Source organism: Athene cunicularia (genome assembly GCF_003259725.1).
Source record: "Athene cunicularia isolate RWA chromosome 15 unlocalized genomic scaffold, athCun1 chr15_part1, whole genome shotgun sequence".
In the NCBI taxonomy this organism is placed as follows: Eukaryota; Metazoa; Chordata; class Aves; order Strigiformes; family Strigidae; genus Athene; species Athene cunicularia.
In genome coordinates, this window is record NW_020799121.1 from 15035959 (window position 1) to 15061527 (window position 25569).

At 59.7% G+C, this 25569-nt stretch overlaps 1 protein-coding gene across 1 annotated transcript in view; it reads left to right on the top strand.

Annotated features, from left to right (window-relative positions):
* The window catches only part of MYO18B (myosin XVIIIB), a 66505-nt gene that overhangs the window by 7947 nt on the left and 32989 nt on the right, over positions 1-25569 (top strand). Inside the window, exons 5-21 of the mRNA XM_026859991.1 lie at positions 1202-1346; positions 8443-8613; positions 9436-9526; positions 11535-11727; positions 12990-13070; positions 13440-13587; positions 13706-13865; positions 14886-15066; positions 15777-15969; positions 16487-16596; positions 19011-19076; positions 20817-20945; positions 21185-21328; positions 22600-22689; positions 24204-24323; positions 24442-24550; positions 25097-25225. Of these exons, the coding sequence (XP_026715792.1) occupies positions 1202-1346; positions 8443-8613; positions 9436-9526; positions 11535-11727; positions 12990-13070; positions 13440-13587; positions 13706-13865; positions 14886-15066; positions 15777-15969; positions 16487-16596; positions 19011-19076; positions 20817-20945; positions 21185-21328; positions 22600-22689; positions 24204-24323; positions 24442-24550; positions 25097-25225 (2260 nt within the window). The remainder of the gene's footprint in view (positions 1-1201; positions 1347-8442; positions 8614-9435; positions 9527-11534; positions 11728-12989; positions 13071-13439; positions 13588-13705; positions 13866-14885; positions 15067-15776; positions 15970-16486; positions 16597-19010; positions 19077-20816; positions 20946-21184; positions 21329-22599; positions 22690-24203; positions 24324-24441; positions 24551-25096; positions 25226-25569) is intronic.

Sequence of the window (25569 nt, forward strand, 5' to 3'; positions counted from 1 at the left end):
GCCGTTCGAGCCGCGGGGGCACGGCGAGCTGCTGCGGGGCCTCCCCCTGCGGGTGCTGCAGCAGGTTTGGGTTCAGAGATGGGGTTTTACCCTCCTTGCGCAGCCCCCGGTTCCTGTGGGTCCCCTATCCCAGCACTGAGGGTTTTCCTGCTGGGATGCGGAGGGTCGGCGGGAGCCGGGCGGCGTCTCTTCAGCCCAGGGAGTGGGGGCTCTGCAAAGGACACGAGATGAGCTTGTCTCTGCCACTGCTTCTCCTCCTTCCCCACGGCACGTGCGTGTCCCCGGCCAGCCAGGCTCGGCCGTCGGGTTCAGCGCGGTGCGGTGGGGCTGCCGGGGGTGGGGGCGTGGAAGGATGAACCGCCCAAAAGGGTTGGGTTGGGTTGGTGTTTGGGGAAATTTGTCAGATTTTCCGTTTTTGAACCGAGCTCTGGATGCTGAGACTGAAAAATCTGACCAGCAGCTTCCCAGCCCTCATCCCCCAGCGTGGCCTGTGGGGCTGGAGAACCCCTGCTGTGACACTGGTGTCACAAGTATTTGGGGTATTTCTTTGAATTTGGAGAAATCAGAGGCCTCAGCTGTGTTTCCTCAGCAGCAGCTGCCCCGCAGGCCTCGGCACTGGGATCCTTTAGCCCAGGCGGGCTGGTCCTTGCCAAGACAGAGATGCTGCACGCTGGAGCCCGCGGGCGGTGCCTGGCCCCCGGGGCCACACGTGTCTGCACAGAACAGCGTCCGTTTGGGGGGAAAAAAGCCCTAATTCTGCAGTGGGGCTACATTTGGAAAAAAAAAAAAATAAAAAATTGCAGGAGTCCGGGCTGGGGCTGCTGTGGTTGGAGGTGGGCAGGTGAGGTCTGCTCCTGGCTGGGGGCCGTGCTGCTGCCCGGCACGCCCGAGGCGGGTGTTTGGATAGAAACGGCCGGTCTCCAGCTGCTGTTTAACACCTCTAGACACCCCTGAGGTGGGAATTTTGTGTAGTCATAGGATGAGAAGACATACCCAGGCTCGCTCCGAACCCCAGGCTCTGGAAGAACCCGCCAGGGGCTTCTCCCAGTGCTGTCCAAACTGTTCCTAGGGTCCCTTTTTCTCTTCCCCTTGCTGGCCGCCTGACTTTCCCACGCCCGTTTGCCTTCCCGCCGTGTGTCCCCCCCTGTGCCTGGGGTGCTCTGGCAGTGACGTTTCCCTTCCCGTCTCTTTCCTCCTGCAGCCCGAGGAGAAGCAGAAAGCCTCGGCGGCCTTCGCCCAGCTCCGGGCTGCCATGGCCACGCTGGGCATCACGGCGGAGGAGCAGGCGGCCGTCTGGCGCGTCTTGGCCGGCATCTACCACCTGGGAGCCGCCGGCGCCTGTAAAGGTACGGGGGGCTCCCGCCCCTCCTTTCCTTAGACCTCATCTGGGGGGCCGGGGCGTTAGAGGGGGGCGAAGGAGGGAGGCGTGCGGGAGGGATGCTGGCCCAGAGGCTGTGGCCCGGGCGGTGACTCCGAGCCCTTCGCTGCCCGCGGAGGAGCCGGGCGATGCCGCGTCCCCCGGCCGGCGCGGGGCTGCCAGGTGTCACCTCACACCAGCTCTGTGGGAAGGACCGGGGGGACGTAACCTTGGGGCACGTTGTCTGCGATGACGCCGCGACGGGACGGCTTCAAGTAGCGATAACTTTATCATCTCCCGAGTGCCTGATACAGTGGCTGAACTACAGTAGGATGAGTCTGGATGAGGATTGTATTTATAACGACTTTGTTAATACGGGCGTATAGAAATTGCCTTACCCCTTGTAAATTATTTTAAGATGTGCTCTAACCCATTTTAGAGACAGTCACATTGATTTACACACTTCAATTTATGAGGACTGCATAAAGGCTGCTATAAACTAAGCCACAGACATTTATAAATGTCTCTGCAACATGTCACAACACATCTTATGGTAATTTATGCCATTAATCATTTATTAATTATTTTAAAAGGATGGGTGCTGTCATCACTTACAGTGAGTCCTCTTTCTCCTTCTCTCTGGTGTTCTCTCTCCCCATCTCCATCTCCCCTAATGCCCTTCCAACTTATAAAAAATGACCCTGCTCTCTCAGGCTGAAGTGCGTGATAAGGCTTTTGGCCAAAAAAAAAAAAAAAAAAGAAGTCCTTCTGCCTTGAGAGTTTTCAGGAGAGCTGATTTTGGAGATGTGTCTCAGTTCAAGAGGGCCCAGCTCAAAGGCGATGGAAGCTCAGTCACTGTGTTGGCCACGGAGGGTTTGCTGGGTGAGCTTGAGCTGGTTTGCTCCGATTTTCTGGCCGTGCTGTCCCAGGGCTCCTGGAGCCAGGCTGGGAGTGAATCGAGCGCGATATTCAGCAGATCTTGTTGCCATTATTGCAGCACAAACAGGAATGTTAAGAGCGGGCCCAGGCTGGGCTGTGGCTTGGTACAGGATTAACAACCAGAGCATGTCTCAGCATCACTCACTCTGGTATCGATTCCCCCATCGTGCGCCAACAAAAGGGGAGAAATGAAAGGAAATATGGATAAAAAATGGATCAAAGCTGGATGGAGCAAAAGTCTCAGTGGGGGCGATGACTCTTTTAATGTGGTTAAACCTGTCTCCTGATAGCCATCGCTTCCCTTCCCCTTTCATGCGCTTTGAAGTTGTATATTCAAAATCCTCTCCTTGAAACCTCACCAAAGGGAGCCCCCGCGCTGGTTTTTCCCCGGCGTTCAGGAGCGCAGCCAGTCGCTGCAGCCGCCGCCACCGTCCCCGGCACGTGCCCTGCTCCGGCTGCCAGACCCCGGCGCAGGTTAAATGCACCTTTTTTTTCTTTTTCTTTTTTTCCTTCTGTGATGGCTATCATCTCATCACAAATTCAGTTTGTCCAGGAACCAAACAGGGGAGAATAGCACCACCTCTCTCTAGCTGGGAGTGGAAAATACATCTGCAGCTAGAAAAACACCGAGAAGAAAAGGCTGAATTTCAAAAGCCTGCTCCATCCCGGTGTCAGTGTTTCCCGTTGCCTTTGAAACGTCTGAGAGTGGCTCATTTTGTGAGAAAGCAGCCTGACAGGCAGAGGCCAGCAGGGCATCCTAGGTACCCATTCACCTAAGTGCTTCCAGTCCCCTTTGTGGGCTGCGGAATATTAGATATTTTCATTTATTCATTGCCTCTTTAACCGGGAAGGAGGTTTCGGGCGCAGCTGGGGGTCGGCATTCAGCTCGCTCTCAAGCTGTCCATTTTGCTGACTGTAATAAAAATAAAGCATCGCAGCTCCCCGCTTTCTGTGGGCTTCCCACCACGCAGCTTTAATGGAGGCGACTGGTTTCCAGTGGCTGTAAGTCCTCCCAGTGCTGCGGGCGGGTGCGTGCCTGGGAGCCAAGTGTGGCTCCCCCCAGACCCCCCCTGCTGCACCAGGTAGGGGCTGCCGCAAAACCAGCGGCCTGAACCCCTTGGATGGAGGAAAACCATCAGGGTAGGAGTGTAGGAGGGGGGGGGATGGAGTGTGGGGGAGGCTCTGAGCCCCCCCAAACCCTGCGGAGGTCGGCAGCGCCCGCAGCAGAGCCCTGAGGGCAGAGGGGTGGGAGAGCCCGGGCAGCTGGGGTGGGATTTTGGGGTCTTTTAGGGGAGACCCCCAGCAAGTAGCAAGGGGACGATGCCCGGAGTGGGTCTCGCACAGCCCCACGGCTGCAGCGCCGTGCCCTTGGGAGGCAGGAGAAGGAGCATCCCGGTTTCAAACCCAGGAACCGAAATGTGGAGCAGTTCATGAGAGGGACCTGGGGCCGAGCCTGGTGTCCCACGTGCCGGTGCATGGTGCCCTGCTGCATCCCGCCAGGGCCTGCAGGCTGAAACCCCCTCGAACACCCCCGAGGCTTTGTGAAATGGCAAGTTTCCAGAAGGGCTGGAAGCCCTTTAGCCCAGTACAGTAATGGGGACGTCCATCAACGTGCAAGGGGAGAGCACCCGGCAGGATCCGACAGGCGTTAATTATGCAGCTCCCTGAGCCCAGATGTCAATCAGGAGCGGATTTGGGTGACTTATTGCTTTCTCACCAGAGCTGAGGAAAAAAAAAAAAAAAACACCTTAAACCTGCAGCGTTGCTGCTGTTTTACGGCCTCTGAGATGTAGCGACCTTTCCTGAATTGATGTGGAAATGACACTTTGCTCTTAGTTCCACCCCAGCTCGGTGCCCGGATTTACCCTGATTTTCCAGTGCTGCCTCTCGCTAAAAGGAGGAGGGAACAGCGGAGCCGTTACCTGTGCTGGGCCAGAGTTTCCCTTGTGTGGCAAATGTCCCTGGGGTGGGTGGTCCCTGCTGCAGGGGGACCATCGGGGGCGCAGCGGGGCCGGGCAGGGAATCGCGTAAGGAACATCCCGGAGCCGGTGCGGATCGTTCCTCTCCCAGCAGCTCCACCTTGCAACGCCCTCAGACACCCGCCGTCGGGTTTCCTCTGCGCGGGGGGGTCCCACCGCAGCCCCTCAGCTCCCCGGGATTCCTGAGGAAAGCTTTGGTGGTCCTTACATGTGTTTGTGGTGCCCGGAGCCACTTGTGTGTTCCCCGGCACCGGCTGCGAGGGCTGTGCTGGGGCTGGAGAGGATGAGGAGGGAGCAGGACGCAGCGCAGGGGCCTCTGCCCTTTGCTTGCCCTTCGCAGAGCAGCTGCCCCGGGGCTGGCGCCCAACGCCGGCCTCGGGTGTAGAAAACCGGGGGCTTTGCCGTGGCTCCGCGCGGCGGGTGAGCCAAGGGCCGCCTGGGTGCTGCCGGGAAGGGCCGCGACGCTTCCCGCGTCCTTCATCAAACCGGTTCTTGGAAAGGGTTGCGTTAGGGCTGGCCTCTCGCTCTTGCCAATTTTTCTCTCTGTCTCTCCGTTAAAGCTTTCTGCTCTCCGCCGCCTGGTTTTCTCGCCGCGGAGGGACGACGGCTGGTTTGGTTTGGGGAGGACGGCGGCTCTCTGTGCCTCTTGGGTTCCACTCGCAGCCGTTTTGCCCTGGGGAAGCCTTGAGGGCTCCAGGGAAGGCGCTAAACCGCCCCGATGCAAGATCATAGTGCAGCGACCACCTCTGTGCTCCGGAGGGTGCCCCCGGGGGCTCCTTTCCCCAGGCAAGAGGGTTTAGGCAGAACAATGTGACCCCCCGAGGGCAGGGGGACCCCAGTTTGGAGCACAAACTGGGCAGAGCTGGTGCTCAGCTGCCGGCGAAACGGGGCGGTTTGCTGGAAACGGGGGTTCGAGCAGCTCAAAGCCCCGTGCAGGGAGCAGAGGGGAGATCCAGCCCCGAGGTGGGTGTCTGCCCCCCCCGGCACACCCCTGCTCAGCCTGGGAGCTGGATTCCCTCCGTGTCCCGGCCGGTGTCCGTTGACATTGCTTCTCCTTCGCGGAGGTTTTTACGATCACCACCGCGGTCCCCGGGCCGGGCGGGCTGTCTCCCCGCACGCCGAGTTATGGCACTATCTGTTCAGCACTCTGACATCTTTATTACAAACAGTCGGGGAAATGCAGCCAGAATGGCATATTTCTTTAATCATGCTATTACACAGCTCTTCCCTTTGTTATATATAGGCTTTAATATGTCATACATCAGGCAGTGGGTCAACAGAGAATAGACTCGAGAATTTAGTGCAGGACAAATAAATTAACCATTCAAGCCAGAAGGAGCCTCCTCTCTCTCCCTGTCCCCTCCCAGGGTAATAAAGAGGAACAAATGGGCTTTTTTTATTCGTCCCATTAGCAGTGCAAATGTTTTAATGACAAAATAAGTGGGAAAAGAAAGAAAAAAAAAAAAAAAAAAAAGGGCAGGCTGCCAAGGTGTGCCCCACGCAGCCACGGGGGCTCGGGAAGGCAAGTGAAGGGGATTGTGGTGATGCCGACCTGCCCGTCCCGGCAGCGAGCCCGTGGTGTGGGTCCCCTCCGCTCCCGGGGAGCGCTGCCCTCGGCTTGCAGGTACCAGCTGGGATGGGGATGGGGGGGACGGGGTCCGGCCCCTCCGGGTCTCCCTGCTGCTCCCCATACTCCCCCATTTGAAATAAAAAATAGAAACCCAGCCGCTGCCTGGGCAGCATGCATGGGCGCGCGGGCGAGACAAAGCCGGTGCTGACCCTGTGTTTTCCTGCTGCTTCTCTTAAATATTAAATGGACTGAAGTAATTACCTTTTAGGCGTTAGAGCTGGCGTGTTTTACAGTGGTCGCATTACACCCAGCAGGGCCTCACGCCGCCGCTGCTGTTTATATTTTATGAAGTGTGAAATGGTGCCCGGCCTCTCCTGGGGCTGCTGGGGGGTGGCGCATGTGGGGTGGGCAGATCCGCAGCTGGGCCAGCCGTGGGCACAGTGGGGTTTGCAGGAGTGGCCGTGCCCTCAGCCTGGCTGACTCAGCGCATGCAGCCCCTTACAGCGAGGGCACGGTCTGGGGGCACTGAAGGGACGCTGGCGTGGGATGATGGCATGGCCGGCGTGGCATGCTGGCGTGGCTAGCGTGGGATGCTGGCGTGGCCGGTGTGGGATGCTAGAGTGGCCGGTGTGGGTTGCTGGCGTGGCTGGTGTGGGATGCTGGCGTGGCTGATGTCGGATGCTGGCGTGGCTAGCGTAGGATGCTGGCATGGCCAGCGTGGGATGCTGACGTGGCTGGTGTGGGATGCTGGCGTGGCCGGTGTGGGTTGCTGGCGTGGCTGCTGTGGTCTGCTGGCTGCAGGAGCCCGGCCGGGGGGGCAGGTCTGTGCAGCCCCGGGCCCCGCAGCCCCTCCGCTCCCGGCGAGCAGCAGCCTGCAGAGATCTGTCTGATGGGGAGCAGCCTCTGTGCCCCCTGCTCGGTCAAAACCCAGTGAAAACAAAATAAATCAAAGCCTGGATTGTTGAGGCAATTCCTCTGCCTGCTCCAGCGCAGCCCTTGATGTTGGAGTCCTTCAATCAGAATAAAAAATAATGGGAAAAGATGAAAGGGGGGATGACTCGTGGCTGTGCCGTGAAGCAGCCCCGCAGCCCCCTGGCCCCAGGAAACTTTTGCTGCTTTATGCATCCCCTCGCCCAGGAGCGGGGGACCCTGGTCCCCCATGGGCCTGGCCAGAATGTGGCCACCTCCCGCTCTCCATCCCACCTCCTTTATTTTAAGAGCTTGTCTTAGCCGTGAGCCCCCGGGCTGGCTCCTCACCCCTGATGTCTCTTTGCTCATCTGCTCCCATTTCTGCTCATCCCCCCCCATTCCTGAGGGTGTGCCGGCTCCTTCCTGCGTTGGTAAAAGGCTTTATCCTGCAGATTGCTCCCCTACTGATTTGAATCACTGCTGCAGGATGTAAATAGTGGGGCCCAACTCTCTTTGGGGGGAGCACTGCTCTGGGGCGGGTGGGGACAGCAAACGCCGCTGGGGCTGGGGCAGGGGAGCTGGGATTTGGAGGGATGGGGTCGGAATCCATCGGCTTCCCTCAACACATCTGCTGGGTCGCTCCGCTGAAGCTCGTGAGATGCAGAGCCCGAGTGACGCCGTGCTGGCGGCAGCAGCCTGCATCGGTTGCGTGTTCCACCTGGTTCCCGATTTGCTCTGAATTGCCCCAAAACTCCCCCCTGGAGCTGGTCCCCTCTCTGCCGGGTCTCGCTGGGCAGGTGGGATGCTCCGACCATCCGGGGAGCACTCGAGTGGGGAAAACAGGTTCAAAAACATTGGTTTGGGATCCTTACAGTTTTGAACTTTCTTCCGACCAAGGAAAGGTTCCTCTTGTGCGAAATGGTTGCTCAGGGGACAAATCCATCAACCTTTCCCGAGCCAGCCAGCTTGCCAGGCTGAGGCTCCGTGCAGCTGCTGTTAGCAGAAGCGGGTGTGTAGGGAGGGCAGCGTCCTGCCCGCTGCCGGACCAGGAGCCAGGCGGGCCACCGAGCCCGAGTCCCGTGGCTAGGAGGGGGTATGGGGCTTGTCCCTGAAGGAGAAGGGATGGCAGGAGGAGGCGGGTGGACTCTGAGGAGGAAAAAGCTTTTCGGTTCCGTCAGTGACGTTGCGTGAGGCAGCGGGGCAACGCTGAGGCTCTTCCCACCAGCCGTGCAAACGGCTTTTGGCGAGGGCTCCCTTGTAGCTGTTTTTTGCATCCCCGTCTCAGCCAAGCATCCCCCCGCTGCCCCCCAGCATGGCTCCTGCCTGCTTTGCCCGGGCGGGCTCGCTGCCCAGAGGGCATTTCCAGGCTGTGGTCTGCAGGGCGGTTGCTCTGAGCGGGTCAGGACAGTCAGCGCTTGGTCTGAAACGGCCCCTTAGGGGTGTGAGGGGAGGGCCGATCCGGGAGTCCCGGGGGGTGGAAGGAAACTGGGGTGCACTGGTACAGCCTCCCTGCCCGCCTCCCCGGCCCACGCTGCGAACAGCAGTCCTTTGGGGGTTTATTTTGGTCAGATTTTGATTTGGGGGGCGTTGCACGTGGGAGCGGGTAGGGATGTTGGCCAGAGGCACGGAGCCTCCGCTCGGGCTGGCTGTGCCTGAGCCCTCCGTGCCCCCCGCGGCCCCCTCCCCAGTTGGCAGGAAGCAGTTCATGAAATTCGAGCATGCGAGCAACGCCGCAGAGGTGCTGGGCTGCGACCTGGAGGAGTTCACCACCGCCGTCTTCAAACACCACCTGAAGCAGATCCTGGCGCAGGTCACGGCACGGGGCCCCCGGCTGTCCCCGGCAGAGGAGAGCCCGGCAGGTACCGGGATGCTGCATCCCTTTTTCCTTTATTTATGGGTGACAGGGAGATGCTGGGCTCTGCACGAGGAGAAGATGGAGGGCGTGCTGCAGGGGAGGCAATACACCCTTTTCTGTCCAGGCAGCGGGGTCCGCTTAAATCTGTTCCTATAAATTAAATCGTCAGCTGTCTCTGCCATGGAGCTACCCTCAGCTCCTTGGGGACACACGAAGATCAGGTGAATTCAGATAATGCCCCTGGCAGATGAGTGATGCTGCTTAAATGCTGTCAGAGCTCTCCCTACAAAAGGGGGGAAACCCCCCCAAACCAGGAGGGCAGCAGGGTGGGCACCCTGGCCCCGTGCCCGCAGCTGAACCCGCGTCCTGCGAGGAGACCTGGGCATGGAGTGGGGGGGTGTGCTCCAGCTGGACAAAGTGCTGCCGACCTGCTAGAAACCTCAAATCAACGTTCGGATCGAGTTGATGGAGGCAGATCCAGCATGCACGGGGCAGGGCAGGGCGAGGTATCACCCGGCTTTAAGCTCAGCCTTTCCACACCCGGCTCACCCTCCGTGGCAGAATTACAGCCGGGCCCCTGCAAGTTATTCTGATAAAAGCAAGAACTTGTAAAACTGGGCTTTAACATGGCAAGAACTTGCAGAACTGGGCTTTAACATGGCAAGAACTTGCAGAACTGGGCTTTTTTTTATTTCTTAAATCCACGTGAGGCAGGAGGATGCTGTGCTTGGCAGGCAGAGCCTGGGTTGCCCTGCCACCAGCCTGGCTGAACTCGGTTGGAAATAAATGATGTGTCTTTGCCCGCTCTCCTCTCTGCCTGTGCCAGGGCCAAAGATGACGGGTGTGGAGTGCGTGGAGGGGATGGCTGCGGGTCTCTACGAAGAGCTCTTCGCCGCCGTCGTCTCACTGATCAACAGGTACGGAGCTGCCAGGCGCCGCGCTGGGGGTCTGCGGGCGACGGCTCCTGCTGGGGCTGCGGGAGAGGAACCTCTGCTGGGGGCTCTCTGGGGAGAGGTGAGGAACAGGCAGCTGCTGCCTGCTGAAAAGTGAAAGTTCTACAAAAATTGTCAGCACTCGGGACCTTCCGCGGGCTGTCAGCCCCATGTGAGCCGGCACTGGAGGTGAAGAGCCCCACGGAGCAGCAATCTCTGTGCATCGAGCGTTGCACGGGGCAGCACGTGTCCTGCCCCTCCTGCCGGCACTGGCAGCGGCCTCCTATTAATAATAGATGTGACTTTGCAGGCTGAAATCAAGGTTACCAGTACAGGCAGAGCAATAAACCGGTCAGGGAGTCCCACAGTGAGCCCTGCAGATGCGTGGTGGGAGTCGCTTTGTGGTAAAAGCTCAGTCTCAGGAGAGGATCGAGGTGTCAGGAGGGAGAGGGTCCGGCACCAGAGCAGCTGCCGAGGCGCCCCGGAGGCTGCGTCCCCCCAGGGGCTTGTCCTCACTCTGCTGGTTTCCATCCGGAGAGCCAGGGCAGGATGGGCTCTTCATGTGGCACAAATCCAAAATGAGCTACTGGGGTAAATGGATTCGTTTAACACCGGGGTAAGGATCAGGCCCGCCACTGTTCCATTTTCTCAGTTCTGATGCGCAGCTCAGTTTGTTGAAGTCAGCATCCACATAAAAGCCGGTGCCCAAAATACTCTCTGTTGTTGCTGCAGGTTTATTTTAACCTGCAGTTATTTAACCTGCAGAATATTTTTATTGTAATTCCTAGCAACCACATTCCAAAGGGAAACTGCTGATGGTACTCAAAGGGCCGACAGAGAGCAAAGTGATGCTGATTCTCTTGAATAACATCATTAACTCGGGTTGTGTCCTGGGTCCCCTCTTCCCTTTAAAGGGAGCTTTGTTTTGCCGGGTTTTATTTTCCACACCAGCCCACCAAAGCCCATTAAACCTTTGCGATGATGATCCAGGTGAAGAGGCAGGTTTCAGCACAGCCATGAAAACGCTGTTTCCTCGGCGAGTTGACGGTGAAAGTGAATCTTTCCAACTCCAGCTACGGGAGGGTGCTGCTAGGAAATTCCACAAGCCACTCATGAATATACTTTTTGTTCCTTCGTTCAGCCCTGTGCTTTCATCAAAGGGCTGGCATCCTTGGGGCCTCGCTACTGAGGAGAAATGCATCTCCTTGAATCTCGCCGGAGCAGCGACGGGCTGCCCCGCCGGGAAGGGGTAGCACCACGGTAGCACAACACGATGGGCTGTTTCAGAAAAGCTCATTAAAAACAATCCCCGAGGTTTCCCGCGGCCAGACTCCCCTGCTGTCCTTATCTGAAATACTGGAAATGGCTGCAAGCATCGTTTGAAGGAGTAAACCTCTCCGTTTCTCCCAAGAAGCCCTTTGATCTCCGCTTCTCAGACCACGTGTGTTATGGGCTGTGGTTCCTGTTAGCGATTTCCTCGGAGCTGAACATCAGCAGCTCTCCCTGTAGAAGTGGCACAGCACGGCAGCGGGGGCTTTGGACACTCCTGTTGTGCTCAGTGTCGGCGTCAGGTGCCAGTTTAGCCGCTTTTTAAATCAGCTGGTCCACCAAACTTTACACATTTGGATGAAGATGTAGTATGTTAAATACCTTGGGTGCCAGGAGGGGGCCAGCCTGGGAAGGGCGGCATCTCGCCGTTACGAGGTCGTTAGGCCAGGTCAGGGCCAGTCCTGCTGTGTGTCTCCGTCCAGGCTGGGGGGAGATGAGGGAAGAGGTGGGTGAAGCGAAGGGCCAAGCGAAGGAAGCGTGGCAGGAGGTGCAGGCGCTCCCTGACAGGAGACACTGGGAGAGGGGAAGCGCTGGGCTGGTCACGGCTACGTGGGATGGTGCCCACCCACGGACGGCACGCTGCGGGGAGGAGGGATTGTCACCTCCGACGGGAGAGCTGAGGTCTGTGGGTACAACCCGGCCGTGTGGGGGGGTCTTTCCCCAGGTCTTTCTCCTCCCAGCACCTCTCCATGGCCTCCATCGCGGTGGTGGACACCCCCGGCTTTCACAACCCACGGCACCAGCGGGGCGAGCGAGCGGCGACCTTCGAGGAGCTTTGCCACAACTACGTGCACGAGCGGCTGCAGGCTCTCTTCTACGAGAAAACCTTTGTTTTGGAAATGGAGAGGTACAGAGAGGTGAGGAGTGAGGGCTGGGAGCAGTGTCCCAGCACCCGGGGACACGGGGCTGCCTTTGACCCAGTGGGTCCCTGTGCCCCGCCGCGGTGTGACCGAACGAGACGCTCAGGAGGGTCGACGAGGGGCTGTTGCAGAGACGAGGGGTCTGTACAGAGCCACGGCCTTGAGCTGGGACTCTCTTCCCCCCGCTGCCCCAGTCATGGATCCTCTCGGGTGTTTCGGACGTGCCACAGATGCCAGGCTGTCTTGGCATCTCTCTGGGCACGCTTGTTCCAGCTCAGGAGGCTTCGTGCCCTTCTGTTGGTGCAGCTGAGATTTTCCTCGGGTGATGAATAATAGAGAATAGAAAGGAAAATGATAAATTATTGCAGAAACAAGCTGCTGAAAAACCTACAAGCAGAGCTGAACTCATTAGGCTTGCAGAAGTTACTTTAATACCTCTAGCCCTGGGAAGAGTTGAATTCCCATGGCTTAATGTTCACACATCGCTTGCACCAGGTGAGTATCTGTGTGCTCCTCCTCGTGATGAATCTGTAGTTAGTGGCCGAGCTGGAAACGCGGCGGGCTCAGCCTTGCCCTGGCTGTGCTGCTGGCCAAGGGCTCTGCCCTGGTACAAGCCATTTCCCTGTGAGCCACGGGACTGCGGCGCCGAGCCCGAGCCCCGGTGACCCATTTACTCCCGGAGCCGGGTCACACACGGGGCCGAGGGTGGCACGTGGTAGGAGGAAACTCAGGGCCCCGCCGCTGCTTTCTGCTCCACCTGCACGCTCGGGCTGCAAACCCGAACCCTGAGCCGAATCTCACCGTGTACATGTGGGGACGTTAACGCTGCGGCTCTCGCTGAGCGCCCCCGGTTCACACGTGAGCGCGAGGGAGCCGTGCTTCCCCCCCTCGGTTCGGAAAGGGAAACAGTGCCTGCGAGCTGCAGATGTACAACTGATTGTTTTCTTGGTGCTTTCCTAAGTCTTCAGTTGTTATCTTAGCCGTGATTAATGCAGCTTGTCCAGCATCCGCGAAGCGCGGCAGAAGCCCTTTGGGCGCGGGGGTCCCGGCGGCCCTGCCCCGGGCAGGATGAGGCCGTGCTTCCGTGTCACACCGGCCGTGTCTCCGGTGGCTGCTCCACTCCCCCGGCCCCGGATCCCCCCAAAGCTGAGCGGGTGCAGGACCCCCCCATCTTCCTCCCCTTCCATGCAGATGTATCTCCTCTTGGCTTTCGGATGCCAGGCCGTGACTGAAGCAAACTTTTAAATAATGTTTTCCAGGAAAATGTTGAGGTGTCTTTTGATCTTCCAGAGCGCTCTCCCCTGGCCACGCTGTCCGTCATCGACCTGAGCTCCTCACAGGTAACTCGTCCCCGTGGCCACAGTGGGAGTTGGTCGCTCTGGCCGTGCTTGAAGCGTCCTCCTGCTCAGAGGAGTGAGGATTTCCCAGGCAGAGCGGGACCTCGCGGTGTGTTTTGCACAGAGCAGCTGGGCTGTTGCAGGGGAGGGCACAGCATCAACCAAGACCTTTTTGGTTTTATAAAATACAAGCACCCTTCCTGGTCAAGGTCTTGAGGGCGATGTCCAGAGCCGGGTCAGGCCAGGAGGGTCTCCTGGCCGTGGTGTGGGGCAGGGGCGTTGGGGAGCAGGGTGACGTGGCTGCGGCTGGAGCCGGCTGCCCGCGGCCCTCCTGCCCCTTCCCTGTCACCAAGGGCCGTGTCCCTTCGGCAGCCGCAGGCGCTGCCCAGCAGCCCGGGCGCCGATCGCAGGGGGCTGCTGTGGATCCTGGACGAGGAGGTGCTGATCCCGGGCTCCGGGGACGGCGCCGCCTTCGACCGCCTCTGCTCCTACTTCGCCACCAAGGGACCCGAGCAGGAGGGTAAGTTGGGGGCGGCTCGGCTGCCCGTCGTTTGGCACTGGAAATTTAAGAAACCGTGTGGCAAATTAAATGTGTCCCTGGGCTTTTCTTCCGGGGTGACTCTGGGATGCCATCGCAGAGGACGGCTGCATGCGCAGGTGCGAGCAGGCGCTGAACTTTGAGATCTCCCACCAGCTGGGCACGGACCCTGTGCGCTACGACCTCACGGGCTGGGTCAGCAAAGCCAAGCTCAACCTCTCGGCACAAAACGCCATCCAGGTGCTGCAGCGCTCCAAGGTGTAAGTAGGAGGGAGGTGCCGCAGCACCGGCGCTCATCGCCGTGCCCGGGGCGGTGGGTTGGGGACGGCCCTGCCGTCCGCTGAGTTGCTGCAGCGGGGGCTGGAGGTTGCACACCGCTGCAGCTCCGTGGTGGGGGAGGCAGAGGGTTGTGTGGGGCATCCCGACAAGAGGAGAGGACCCGCGGCCTGGGCAGCGCCCTTGGTGCTGGCTGTGAGGGGTCCCTGCCTGTCCCCCCACCTCCTGCCCGACGCACAGCCCAGGGGACAGAGCTGATCTGGCCTCGGGCGGGCAAGGAGGGGACGGGATCTCGAGTGGGAAAAACTGCGAGCAAGCCAGAAAAACCCACAGCTTTCAATGCAGCTTGTGGGGAATCCTGAGAGAGATAAGGTGGGGGGAGCAGATGTCAAATGGTTTGACTTACGGCCATCCAGCCCCCGGGCTGACTGACAGCCACATCTACACGCTGTGAGCGCAGTGGGGCGGTGAAGGACGCCACGGCGAACAGCTGCCGTCAGAGCTGTCGGCTTTGAGCAGATCCGTGCCACTTCAGCAGGGGTTCCCTCCTGTAGACATGTGCAGTGGGGAGGCCAGGGGACACCGGGGGCACCCCACGGTGTCCTCAGCTCTGCAGCGTCGTGGGGTTGGGCATCCAGCGCGGGTTGGGGCTGCGAGACATCGCTGACCGAGGGCAGGCTTCCCCACTGCTTCGAGGGACCTTGTAAACTAAATCAGAGTGGAAATGTGATCGAGCTGCTGCCTCCACACACAGAAGGGATGATTTTAACCTTCTGCCTAAACACTTCCGGCTCATTTTGGTTTGGGCTTCCATTCAGGGAAGTTTTAACGGCTCCGTGCCCAAACTAGAGAAGCACAGAGGGGGTGGGGGGTGTCCCAGCCCTCCGCTCTGTGGAGCACCGATGCTGAATTTGGGGTGCTGGGCTTTGCCTCCCTGTTGAAGGGGCTGTGACGTTCCCCCTCCCCGCGGCCCCACGGCCCCGTCTCATTGCTCGCCCCGACAGAGACGCCGTGAAGGAGCTGGTGCTGCCGCGCTCGCGGGCGCCGCTGCCCTGCCGCGCTGTGGCGGGGCTGGATGGACGCTCCCAGGCCGCCCTGCACCGCAACGCCTGCGTGAGGAAGACCTTCGCCAGCAGCTTCGCAGCCGTGAAGAAGTCGGTGTGTGCTCAGCTCAAACTGCAGGCGGTGAGTGTGGGCGCCGGGACCTACATGGTGTTGGCAGCACTGGGTGTCCCGTTTAGCGGGGTGCATCCCCCTTAGCGGGGACCCCACACCCCCTGGCGGGCACCTCTTGCTCTGTAGGGTCCGTTGAGGCTCAGTGTCCCGCAGGGCTCTTGGCCCAGGATGCTGCTCTGGCCGTGGGTGGCCACAGGCCTCCCCAGCACCACTGTGGCTCAGGGAAAGCGTCGCAGGCAAACAAATCGTAAACCAGATTACACGCGCACCTTGCTGTGCCGCCACTTAATCCTCTTAAGCACTCAGAGCGGTGGACTAGCCCTCCGTGCCGGGCACGTGCCAAGCTCCTGCTGATCTTGGCCATAATGAGGTGTCGCGCTCTGTCGAGGAGACGAGGCTCAGTGTCCGCAGGCTCCCTGGCCAGCCCGTGTTGTGGTCCTGGCTGTCCCGGGCTCACCCCGCCCAGCAACCCTCAACCCCGGTAACCTGTTGTAGCCCATCAACCGAAAATGTGGGACATGAGGAGGAAGGTCCCGCTCAGCACGTGGCCTGCCCCCCGGGCTCACCTCTCTGTTGTTCCTGACACGCACCTGAGCTCAGAGGAGGCTCCTTTACCTGCCCAGACACCTGGCGGGGGGTGCACAGGGAGCGTCTCCCCCCCCATCACACGCTGTCTCTTCGCCCCCCTCCCGCCCCACTGACCTTTCCTCGCCTGGCAGGATGCGCTCACGAACCTTCTCCGACGCTCCCAGCTGCATTTCATCCACTGCCTCCTCCCGGGGACGCCCCAGGCCACCGGGGTCCCTCGGCCCCCCGCACCGCCCGACGCAGCCCCGCAGCTGGACGTGCCGACCCTGCGAGCCCAGCTGGAGGGCACCCAGCTCCTGGACGCCCTGCGCCTCCACCGCGTCGGTACGTGACGGCCCCACCGCTGCCGTGTGCCCTCCCACGCCTCGCTCGGCATCTGCCTCTTGCCAGCCCCACCTCAGAACGCCCCCAAGTCTTTATTGATGCTGTTTGCCGGGGGTTCCCAGCCCCTCTCCTGCTCACAGCCCGCGGTGCTGCCGGGCGGCACAGCCCGAGCGTGGCGGCTGCAGCTCCAGGAGGGGGTTTCCCTGTGCTCCCCTTGGAGCGTCCGTGCATCGAGCTGGACCTGCACCAACCGGGGTCCCAGGCCATGCCGGGGACAGAGGGACCGTGCGGGAGGTCCAGGGGCATCTCCCGTGTGACACGAGGTGCTGCGATGGCGTCCGACCACCTCAAGCGCATCTCCCTCCGCTAAGGGCGGCTCCCCTGGTCCCCACCACCCGCAGCGCCCTTTGCGGTGCGCAGAACGTGCCACCCTTCGCGGCTGGTTCCCTCCCCAGCGTTTCGGTGCACGCCTGTGTCCCTGGGCTGGTGGCCCCTAGCGATGGCTGTGTGTCCCCAGGCTATGCGGATCGCCTGCTGCTGACCCAGTTCCGAAGGCGCTTCCAGGTCCTGGCTCCGGACGTCATGAAGAAGCACAGCTCTGCCTACGAGGTGCCGGACGAGAGCAAGGTGTGTGCCGGGCTGGCACGTGGGGCTCTGCGGGTGCCAGAGCTCTTCCAGCCCTCCCCGGCACAGTCAGGGCTTTCTCTGCAACGAGGAGCAATTCCTGGAGCTCCCTGCAGCAGCCCCTGCGCTGGCGCTGCCTAGGCCCTGCCTGCACCCCGCTGTCCTCCCTCCAAACCAGTCAGACCAGCATCTCCCAGCCCTGGGATCACTCAGGCATCAGCTCTGCTGTGGCTGCTGTAGGGTCAAAACCCGCAGGTCTGTGGGCTGCCGAGCTCCAACGTCTTCCCCCACGGGCGGGAGCCCACATCTGGGCAGCTGTTGAGGACTTTGGCAGCAGAGTTGTCCGTGCAGGTCTGGGGGGTTTTCTTAAACGTGAGTCTGCCTTTAGGAGCTGGGGTGGGGGAGAAAATCCGCGTCCAGCAAGGCTCAGGGTGGCAGGGCAGCACCCGCAGCGCTGCTGAGAAACGGCACCTGGGCTCGGGGCTCAGCCCGTAGCTCCGGGCTCTGGGCGGCCGCAGCTCCACCCGCAGTGGGTGCAGGGGGTGGCTTTGCGTCCCGCTCCCCTTCACCCTTCCCACGCGTGCCTGAGCGCGGAGGGACGCGGCTCCCCCAGCAGCCTGGCGGAGCAGGACCCAGCTCCGCTCTTCGTCCCGCAGTTTCTCCCCCCAAGGACAGTTTTTGCAAAGGCAGCAAACACCCGGCGTGGGGGCCACGCTTGCCCGTGTTATTGCACCGTGGAGAGGACTTGAGCAAATCAGCCTGGAAATGAAGCCTGTTACTGCTCCTTTTTAATACTCAAGAAGAAGTGGCTTTGGAAATCCTGCTCGCTGCGGGCTGTGCCTCGGTCCGCCGGGGCTCCGGCTGCGTGCCAGGTCTGGTTTTGCAGGACAGGGCACAAACTGGGGGGCTGGGGGCACGTGCAGGTGACACTGCTCTGTCCCAGCGTGGCAGCACCCCGTCCCTCGTCCTGGCTCCCCCAAAAGCCGGCTGGCTGAGGACAAGGCAGGCAGCATTGCCAAGGGAGCAGGGACCATGGAGCTTCCTGGGGACCCGCATCACCTCCCGCAGCCCAGGGTGGCTCTTCGCCTCCTCCCACAAAGCCTGAAAGCCCAAGGAGCTCAGGAACGAAGGCGGAGATTTGCCGCTTTTATTTTTTTTCCATAAGAAATTTGTAGCAAAAGCCGGGGAGAACTGCCCCTGTGAGCGAGCGGAGAAGCCCTGAGAGCCAGGGAGAGCTGAGAGGGGATGAATTAAACATGGGCGCGTGCTCGGTTGTGCAAACTGCCAGCCGGCGTGTGCAAATTCAGTTAAGACCTCGGGATTTAATAAGACAAGTTTGACAGTCAGAAAAGGTCAATATTGTTATTAAATGCTGTAAGGAGGCAGAGGGTGCCTCGTCAGCAGCGTGTAAGCAGGGGATTTGAAAAAATCCCATCCTCCCCGGAGCTTGTTTCCGCGTGGTTTTGTTCACCGGAGACTTCTTCCCAGTAAGCCGCATTAACCCGGCCGCTGGAGCACAACTTGTGCCGTCGCGAGGGTGCCAGGGTGCGTGGTTTCCTGCACCGTGGTGGTCTGTACCCCCGGGCTCCGTCCCCCCTCGCCCCGGTGCCAGCCTGGGCTGCAGCTGGCAGAATATTTCTAGTTGTGGGTTCGTCCTTCGTGGAGGAGATGCCTGAGGCTGCTGGAGGATGTTGTTCGGTGCGAAGTATTAGTGGAGGGGTTTTGTTACAGTTTCTGTAGCTCTGGGGTTTTCGAATCATCCGTTCATCCAGAGAGCGTTTGCTGCCCTGGGGAGACGCGTGGTGTTGCTGGCTGTTACCTTCCCATGTCGGTCCAGAGCTCAGAGTAAATTGAGTTCAGGCTTCTCTTACAGCTTGGGACTAATCTCCTGCTTGCCTCCCCGTGGGGGCTCAGCTCTGTGCGGGTGGGCTCGGGGGGAACTTGGGGCTTCCCCCCCTTGCTTTCAGCTCCACAGGCTGAGCTGCTGGCGAGCGGGCAGGAGGGGAGCACCGAGGGCTTGCAGCTGCACAGCACAGTTGGACCCTGGCTGGCTGGTGCCGGGGTGGGCTCTCGCCTTCCCCTGAGTAGCCTCCTTCCGTCGGGGTGTATCAGGGTCCTTCCAGACCGGGGACGGCAGCAAAAGGGGGAAAATTCTGCCTGGGGCTGCAGATCCCCATCCTGCCCAAAGCCTCCGGAGCAGAAAGTCCTTCTCGCACCAGGACTCAGGGCTGGGGCGGCTGTTTCGGGGCTGGGCGGGTGCGCTGCCCGCGTGGGGAGGAGGAAACGAGAGCACAGCTGGAGGGACCTTTCCTGGGTGCCTGTAAGGACTGGGGGGGTCTCTGTGCCCCATTTCCGCAGGCTCATACCAGGGGGTAAATGTTTTCTGAGCAGTTCCCTGGCGTGCTCCTTCTCCGCAGGCTATAGAGGAACTCTTCCAGGCGCTGGATCTGGAGAAGAAGAGCGTGGCCGTGGGACGCAGCCAGGTACGGCGGCTCCGGTCTCTGCCTCCCCGTCGCTCCCGGTGCGTTTGGGCAGAGCCAGCCCCGGGCTGGGCGCTCCCAGCTGCCCAAAGCTCCCCAAACTGGGGAGAAATCCTCTCCTCTGCGGCTCCCCGCGGGGCCCAGCTGGGCTGGGAAACCAAGCCTTGCCAGAAATCAAAGCGGAAAGCTCCTAATTCACGTTTGAAAGCGTTACCCTGGGTAAACTGTGTACCTAATTATCAGAGCCCGGCCCCTCACGGCATTTAAGTTCCTAATTACCTTTGACTGGGAGTCGATGGGGCTTGGGCAGCTCATGGTTTTGGTGGGCTGGGGTTAAGGCCGCTGAGCCGGGCAGCTGCAGGTGCAAGAGGTTGTTGCAGCAGCAACACTTGAACTTAAAATGCGATAATCTGAAAGAAAAATTAATTTTGCATGGGCGTTTGCCTTCAGCTCCCGGAGTCTATAAAAGAAAGAATTCATGAAACGGTTCTGTGGAGCAAAATAACTTACTTTTATCCTGCACCGCGCAGTTTGCAATTATCTCTTTTATGAAACCCTTGTACTTAATCAATAGCGCGATAGCGGCTCCAGTCACATCTTGTTATAGAGGAGTTAGTTTTGCCATCGCTTTGAGCATTGATTTTTGTACTCGCTTCCAAAACTCACCGGCTTGTGAAGTTAATACAGACATTAATGAGACAATCAAATAGGTGGTGGAGCAATCATAGCATTATCTCAAGAAAGTGAGTTTCCTTGGAATTGTTCTTTGATTCAATTTGGCATCTTTAAAACGCAGCTCTTTAAGTATGCCACCGGCTTCACGAGTGTAATTCAGTTTTTATTAAAGCTGTATTATGCAAATGGGGCACAACAGTCGGGAGTGATTGGTCCCGTATCCCAAGAGCTGTGCCAGGCAACGACCGAGAGAGATCTTACGCTCTGGGAGATCGATACTGGGCTAAATTCGATGGCATCAGCAAATCTGTATCATTTATGAGGTGTTTCTGACAAGTCCAGTTAAGGAAAATGAGGTGGTTAGTTTTGTTTTTCCTGTCGTAAACTGGCATCTTGGCTGTTACCTGCGTGCATTTGTGTGCGCGCTGTCAGAAATGCCGCGGCCAGCATTCCTGTTCTTGCGGCGGGTGGGAAACAGGCAGTGGCCCAAGGGAAGAGTTTCGAGGACTCGCAGCTTCTTGTGATGGCTGATGCCTGCGTCAAAAAGGAGTGAGAGGTGTCAGGGACAGAGAACAAATGCCCCGTGTGCCCAGTGCGAGGGCCGGACCCCGAAGGGCGACCAGCAGCCCCGTCCCTGGGGAGTGAGCGGACCTGGGCAGCCCCGTGCGCCCCGACTCGGCGATGCCCAGGAGCAGGAGGTGGAGGGGCGGGTGGACAGAGCTCTCCGGGACGTGCAGCCATCCCGCTGCTGAGCTTGGGGTCAGGACAGAGCCAGGACACAGCTTGCTCTTGCTGTCCCATGAGTGTCCCCAGGGAGGTTGGGGCCACCTTGGGTGCCCTCATGGCACGGGACAGGCAGGCGCGTTGTGGGTTTGGCCAGGTAGGGCTGGAGCCCCCTCCCAGACCGGTGTTCCGGGCTGGTGCAGCGGTCTCACTCTCTGGTCCTGGCTGGTCCGAGGACCTTTGGTCTCCTGCAGGTCTCAGGGGAGCCAGAAATATGTCCCACGGGCCACCGGTGGGTCTCAGACCCTGTCCCAGGGATGTGTAACCTCCGTTGCTTGTTGTCAGGTTTTCCTGAAGCCAGGGGTCATCTCCAGGCTGGAGAAGCAACGTGACAAGCTGATAGCCCAGAAGATGATCCTGCTCCAGGCTGCTTGCAGGGGCTTCCTCAGCCGGCAGAAGTTCAAGAGGCTGAAGGTACGCAGCCCGCGGGTCGTGGCTGCCCTGTGCCCACCGCAGCAGAGGGCGGGTGCTGCTGTGACACAGCCCAGAGCACCCAGATTACAGACTTTTTGAGCAGACCAGGCTGCTCCTTTGAAGGCTACCGCTCTGCCCAGCCACCTCATCCCTCTCCAGCCCAGTGCCCCAGCCTGGTCCTTCCCGGCGGGCTCGGTTGTGGCTGGGCGAGGGGCACTGCCGGCCGTGTCTCCCCACAGATCCAGCGTCTCGCTGTCCGCTGCATCCAGAAGAACATGGTGGTCTTCCAGGCAGTCAGGCACTGGCCCTGGTGGCAACTGCTGAGCCACGTGCGGCCCCTGCTTAGCGTTAACCTTGCGGAGGAGCAGCTCCGGGCAAAAGAAGTAGGTACCAAGCGATGGGATGGGATGGGATGGGATGGGATGGGATGGGATGGGATGGGATGGGATGGGATGGGGTGGGATGCTTTAGGGGATCTGCCTGGTAGGTCACTCAAACTAGAATTCACTTCTGCCAGGGCAGAGATGTTTTTCTCACCATGCAGAAGCCATCCTCTGTTCTTAGCTCTGCATGTTTTGCCCCCAGGAATGTGTTCTGCAGAGTTGTGGAGGGAGAAATAACTCTTCCTTCCTTAGAGGGACATTAGTAAACGCACCATGTCCCCGCAGCCGAAGCCCCATTCCAGGGCCACAGCTGCCCTCCCTGCACCCCCCGTGAGCTTGCTGGGGCTGAACCCACTGAGCCGAGCCCCTTGGGGGTGGGTACCCCACATCAGTCCGTGGGATGAGGGATGATGAGCGGTCAAACTCATCCTTGACTCAGGGGACTCTGCTCCGTACCATCACCAGAGCTGTGCTGGCTTCCAGCTGCGCTGCCACTGGTGACGGGAGACATCAACGGGCACTTGCTGACCCGGGAAAGGCACCTTTCGCCCCTCGGCACCGTCTGAGACCTGTGCTAAATTCTTAGTCTGTCTTCCTTGGCATCCTGCTCCTCCTCTTGCCTTAGTGAGGTTTTAACAAGATGTTTTCAGGCTGGCTCAGATGAAACAAAAGCTGCCCAAGCCTCTGTTTCTCTCTCCAAACCCACCTGGGATCCATCAGGCCCATCACCCGTTAACCTCCGCTTTTATCACAGCTCTGCACGTTCCGCTTCTGCTCGGTGTCGGACATCAAAGCAGGACAAGGCTGCACCGAGCAGCTTTCTGCTGCTACAGTCAGGCTGCCTGAAAAAGAATCACAGAAAACAACGTGCCTTTGCCACGGTTCTGTGATAGCCTGCCAGGGCCCCGGGAATGCTCCACGAGCAAAATTTAGACGTTTTGGCTGTTCATCCCGGGCTTTTGAGGTTTGCTTCTTTTTCTCGTAAAATGTGCTCTGTACGCACACCAAAGCTGACAGTCCCCCCGATGAAATTCATGTCAGGAGCTGCAGTCCTGGCAATTTGCAGTGAGCAGCCTTCAAAGTTGCCTGGTAAATTTTATTAATCAGACAGCTATGTCTCTCCTGCTTATTTTGAACAGAAAACAAGATTTTCATAAATTGAGGATGCTGGAGCTCTCCACGTGTGGGTTGTTTTTTGGTTTGTTTTTTGTTGTTGTTGTTTGGGGTTTTTTGTTTGGGGTTTTTTTCTTTTTTTTTTCAATCTTCCCTAGGAGGAGCTGGTGGTGCTAAGAAAGAAGCTGGAAAAATCCGAGCAGGCATGCAGCGAGCTCAGGCAGACTGCAGAGAAGCTGGAGAGCAAGGTAGAGCCTGAAAAAAAGCCCCTGCCGCAGCCCCACTTGGTCGAGTTGGAAATTAAGCTGTATCTGGATAAATATGACCACGAATTAGATCAGAGCAGGAGGGGCCGTGATGAGCAGAGGGTTGGGCAGGGGTGGCTGCCAGCTGTGGTTCTCTGTGCGGGACCCAGGCGCCTGCAGCACCCGGGGCCGGCACCGCTGCAGGGTCCCTGCTGGCCAGAGCGACGGGTTCCCCCGGGGTCTGCACCCAGAGAGCAGCCCGGACACCCTGGGGATGGGCCATTCCAGGGGTGTCCCCTGGGAAAGCCTCAGGGAGAGGACAGACATCACCTCCCGCTGCCACCGGCCAGGCTGGAAAGCGGCAGCGCGGATTCCTCCCTTCTGCTGCCAGAAGGGCATCGTTAGAGTGGGGAATTACAGAGAGATGTATCATGTTCTCGTTACGCTCTCAGGACCGCAGGCTCGCCGACCTCTGCAGACGCCAGGAGTCATTTTAGTTTAATGGGACGAGCGCTAATACCGAGGAGACGCGCGCAGAAGGGTCCTGCCCGTCCCCTGGCTCCGAGCGTGCCCCCGCGGTGCCCCGTTGTGCGTGTCACAAGGGACTGGGAGGCTTGTTGGGGACCAAATGCCTCCCCAGCCGGCTGCTGGTCCTGTGCAGGGGCTCCTGTGTGATTGCAGCTGGGGTTTTGTTCAGCACCAGGAGGAGAAGGAGCTCCCAGGTTTGCTGCAAATGCCCTGGGTTTGGCGCTCGCCCCTCGCAAGGAACGGCCGAGGTGTAACGCTGCAGCTCTGGTTAATGGTGCCAACAGCCCCAAGGGCCGGGGACCCCCTTCTCCACGGGAAGCGGCTAAAGATGATTTAGCTCAAGATCCCCGTTAAAAATGAAATCACACCCGCGAGGCAGGGACTGCTGAGCGAGGCTAATGCCTCAGCACAGACCTAGAAAAATGCCAGCTCCCTGCGGAAAGAAAACCTATGGAGTTTACTTACCGAGTTAAACTTGTTGGAGCCCCTAAGGAGCTTGTGTAGCGTCCCTGCAAAATGTGGAGTGCCTCAAAATGCTGTCGGAGGGAGGAAGAGGAGCGTTGGCAGCCTGCGTGTTCCTGCTGGCCCTGCCACCTCTGCAGCCCCTTGCTCAGCCGGCTGAGCAGCACAGACCCTCCGCCTCTGCTTTGTCCAGATAAATAACTCCCCTCTTCATTCATCTGCTGGTTGTTTCCAACGAAATTTAATGTTAATCAGCTAGAAATGGAGATAGAGATGGGGAAATCTGGGCAGCTGCCTTGGGCTGCCACAGGCTCCAGTTGCTTTTTGCTGGGCACTGCTAGTGGGAGCCTGGGTTCCCACTGGTGGCACTGGTCGGTGCTGGTGATCTCTTACCACGTCCCCTAAGCACAGGCAGCTGCCAGACGCGAGCGGTCAGGACGCTGCAGGGTCGATGCGGGATGGCTGGACCCCCGCCCTGAGCCTACAGGCACAGCGATGCCCAAATTGCCTCCCCACTGCCCCCCCAGATCATCGACCTGACGACAGAGCTGTCGGACGAGCGGTACAAGGGCGACGTCGCCTGCCAGGTCCTGGACGGGGAGCGGGCGGAGAGGCTGCGGGGCGCCCGCGAGCTGCAGGAGCTGCAGGTAGGGGAGCCCCGAGCTGTCGGGCCGTGCCGGTGGCGATGTCGCCCTCTTGGCACAGCCTTGCTGGACCCGAGTGCCCGCGTAGAGCTGCTCCCTTCCTTCCCCCGGGTTTCCTCAGAGCAAACACGACCAAGTGCAGAAGAAACTGGAGTCAGTGGAAAAGCAGCTGGAAGAGGCCCAGCAGCTGGTTCAGTTGCGTGAGATGAAGATAAGTGGCTCTGGAGGAGGTAGGGGTGTCCCTGCAGGGGCCATGCATGCTCTGGGTATCAAGCCCAACCTGTGGGGCCAGCACGGCCACCTCCATGGGCCAGCAAAGCCTCTTACACTGGGCAGAGGTTTACCCCGCGCCCCAAGCAGTGCTGCTCCCCCAGCCCCTGGCCACCCCAGCGTGGTGTGGGCACATTCCGCTGGTGGGAGCTGGCAGCCACAGCTCGGTCGCACACGGCGCTGGCACTGCCGGCAGCTCAAAGTGTGTTTGGAGAATGTTCTGGAGTGGTGAGGAGGCTGCTAAGACACAGGGGATGGGGTGGGGATGGGATGGGTTGGGATGGGATGGGATGAGCACGCACGCTCTGCCCAAGACGAGGGTACATGCGCTGTGTGAGCTGGGGCAGCCCTGGGTGCCCAAAGCAGAGCTGCACCCCCTGAGCTCGGTGCTGGTGTCGGTGCCACACGGGACCCGTGGTGCTGTTGTGCATTCACCCAACTGACCCGGCACGGCCAGTCAGGCCTGAGCACCCGCCCAGCGTCTCTGGATCTCTCCCCATTTGCAGAGGACGAGTGGCAAGTGCGCTTCGAGTGCGCGCAGACGGAGATCGCCTTCCTGCGGAAGCGGCTGGTGCAGCTGGAGGAGCGGCTGGAGTCCGAGCTGGGCGCCAAAAAGGGGCTCGAGCAAAAGGCAAGTGCTGCCGGCCTCGGGGGCCAGAGGGGACAGGGGCCCCCCCAGGGTCACACTGTGGAGCGAGGCTGCTGCTGGAGCTGCGTGTCCTCTCCCAGCTGTTTTCTGCTGGTTCAAGGATAAATCCTCCCAAACTTCCTTCAAGCTTAAAAAGTAATTTTGTACCAGAACGTGGCAAAACTCACCCCTGCTCAAGTGGGAGTGTGAGCACAGGGTGAGAAGCTGCGGGGTGGGGAGGGGCTCAGCGGTGGGTCTTGGTGCTGATCTGCCTTTTGGATACTGGATGGGGTTGTGCTCGCACCATCTGTGCTGCAAAGAGCTGCTGCTGCGGGAGCTGGCTGTTCCCGA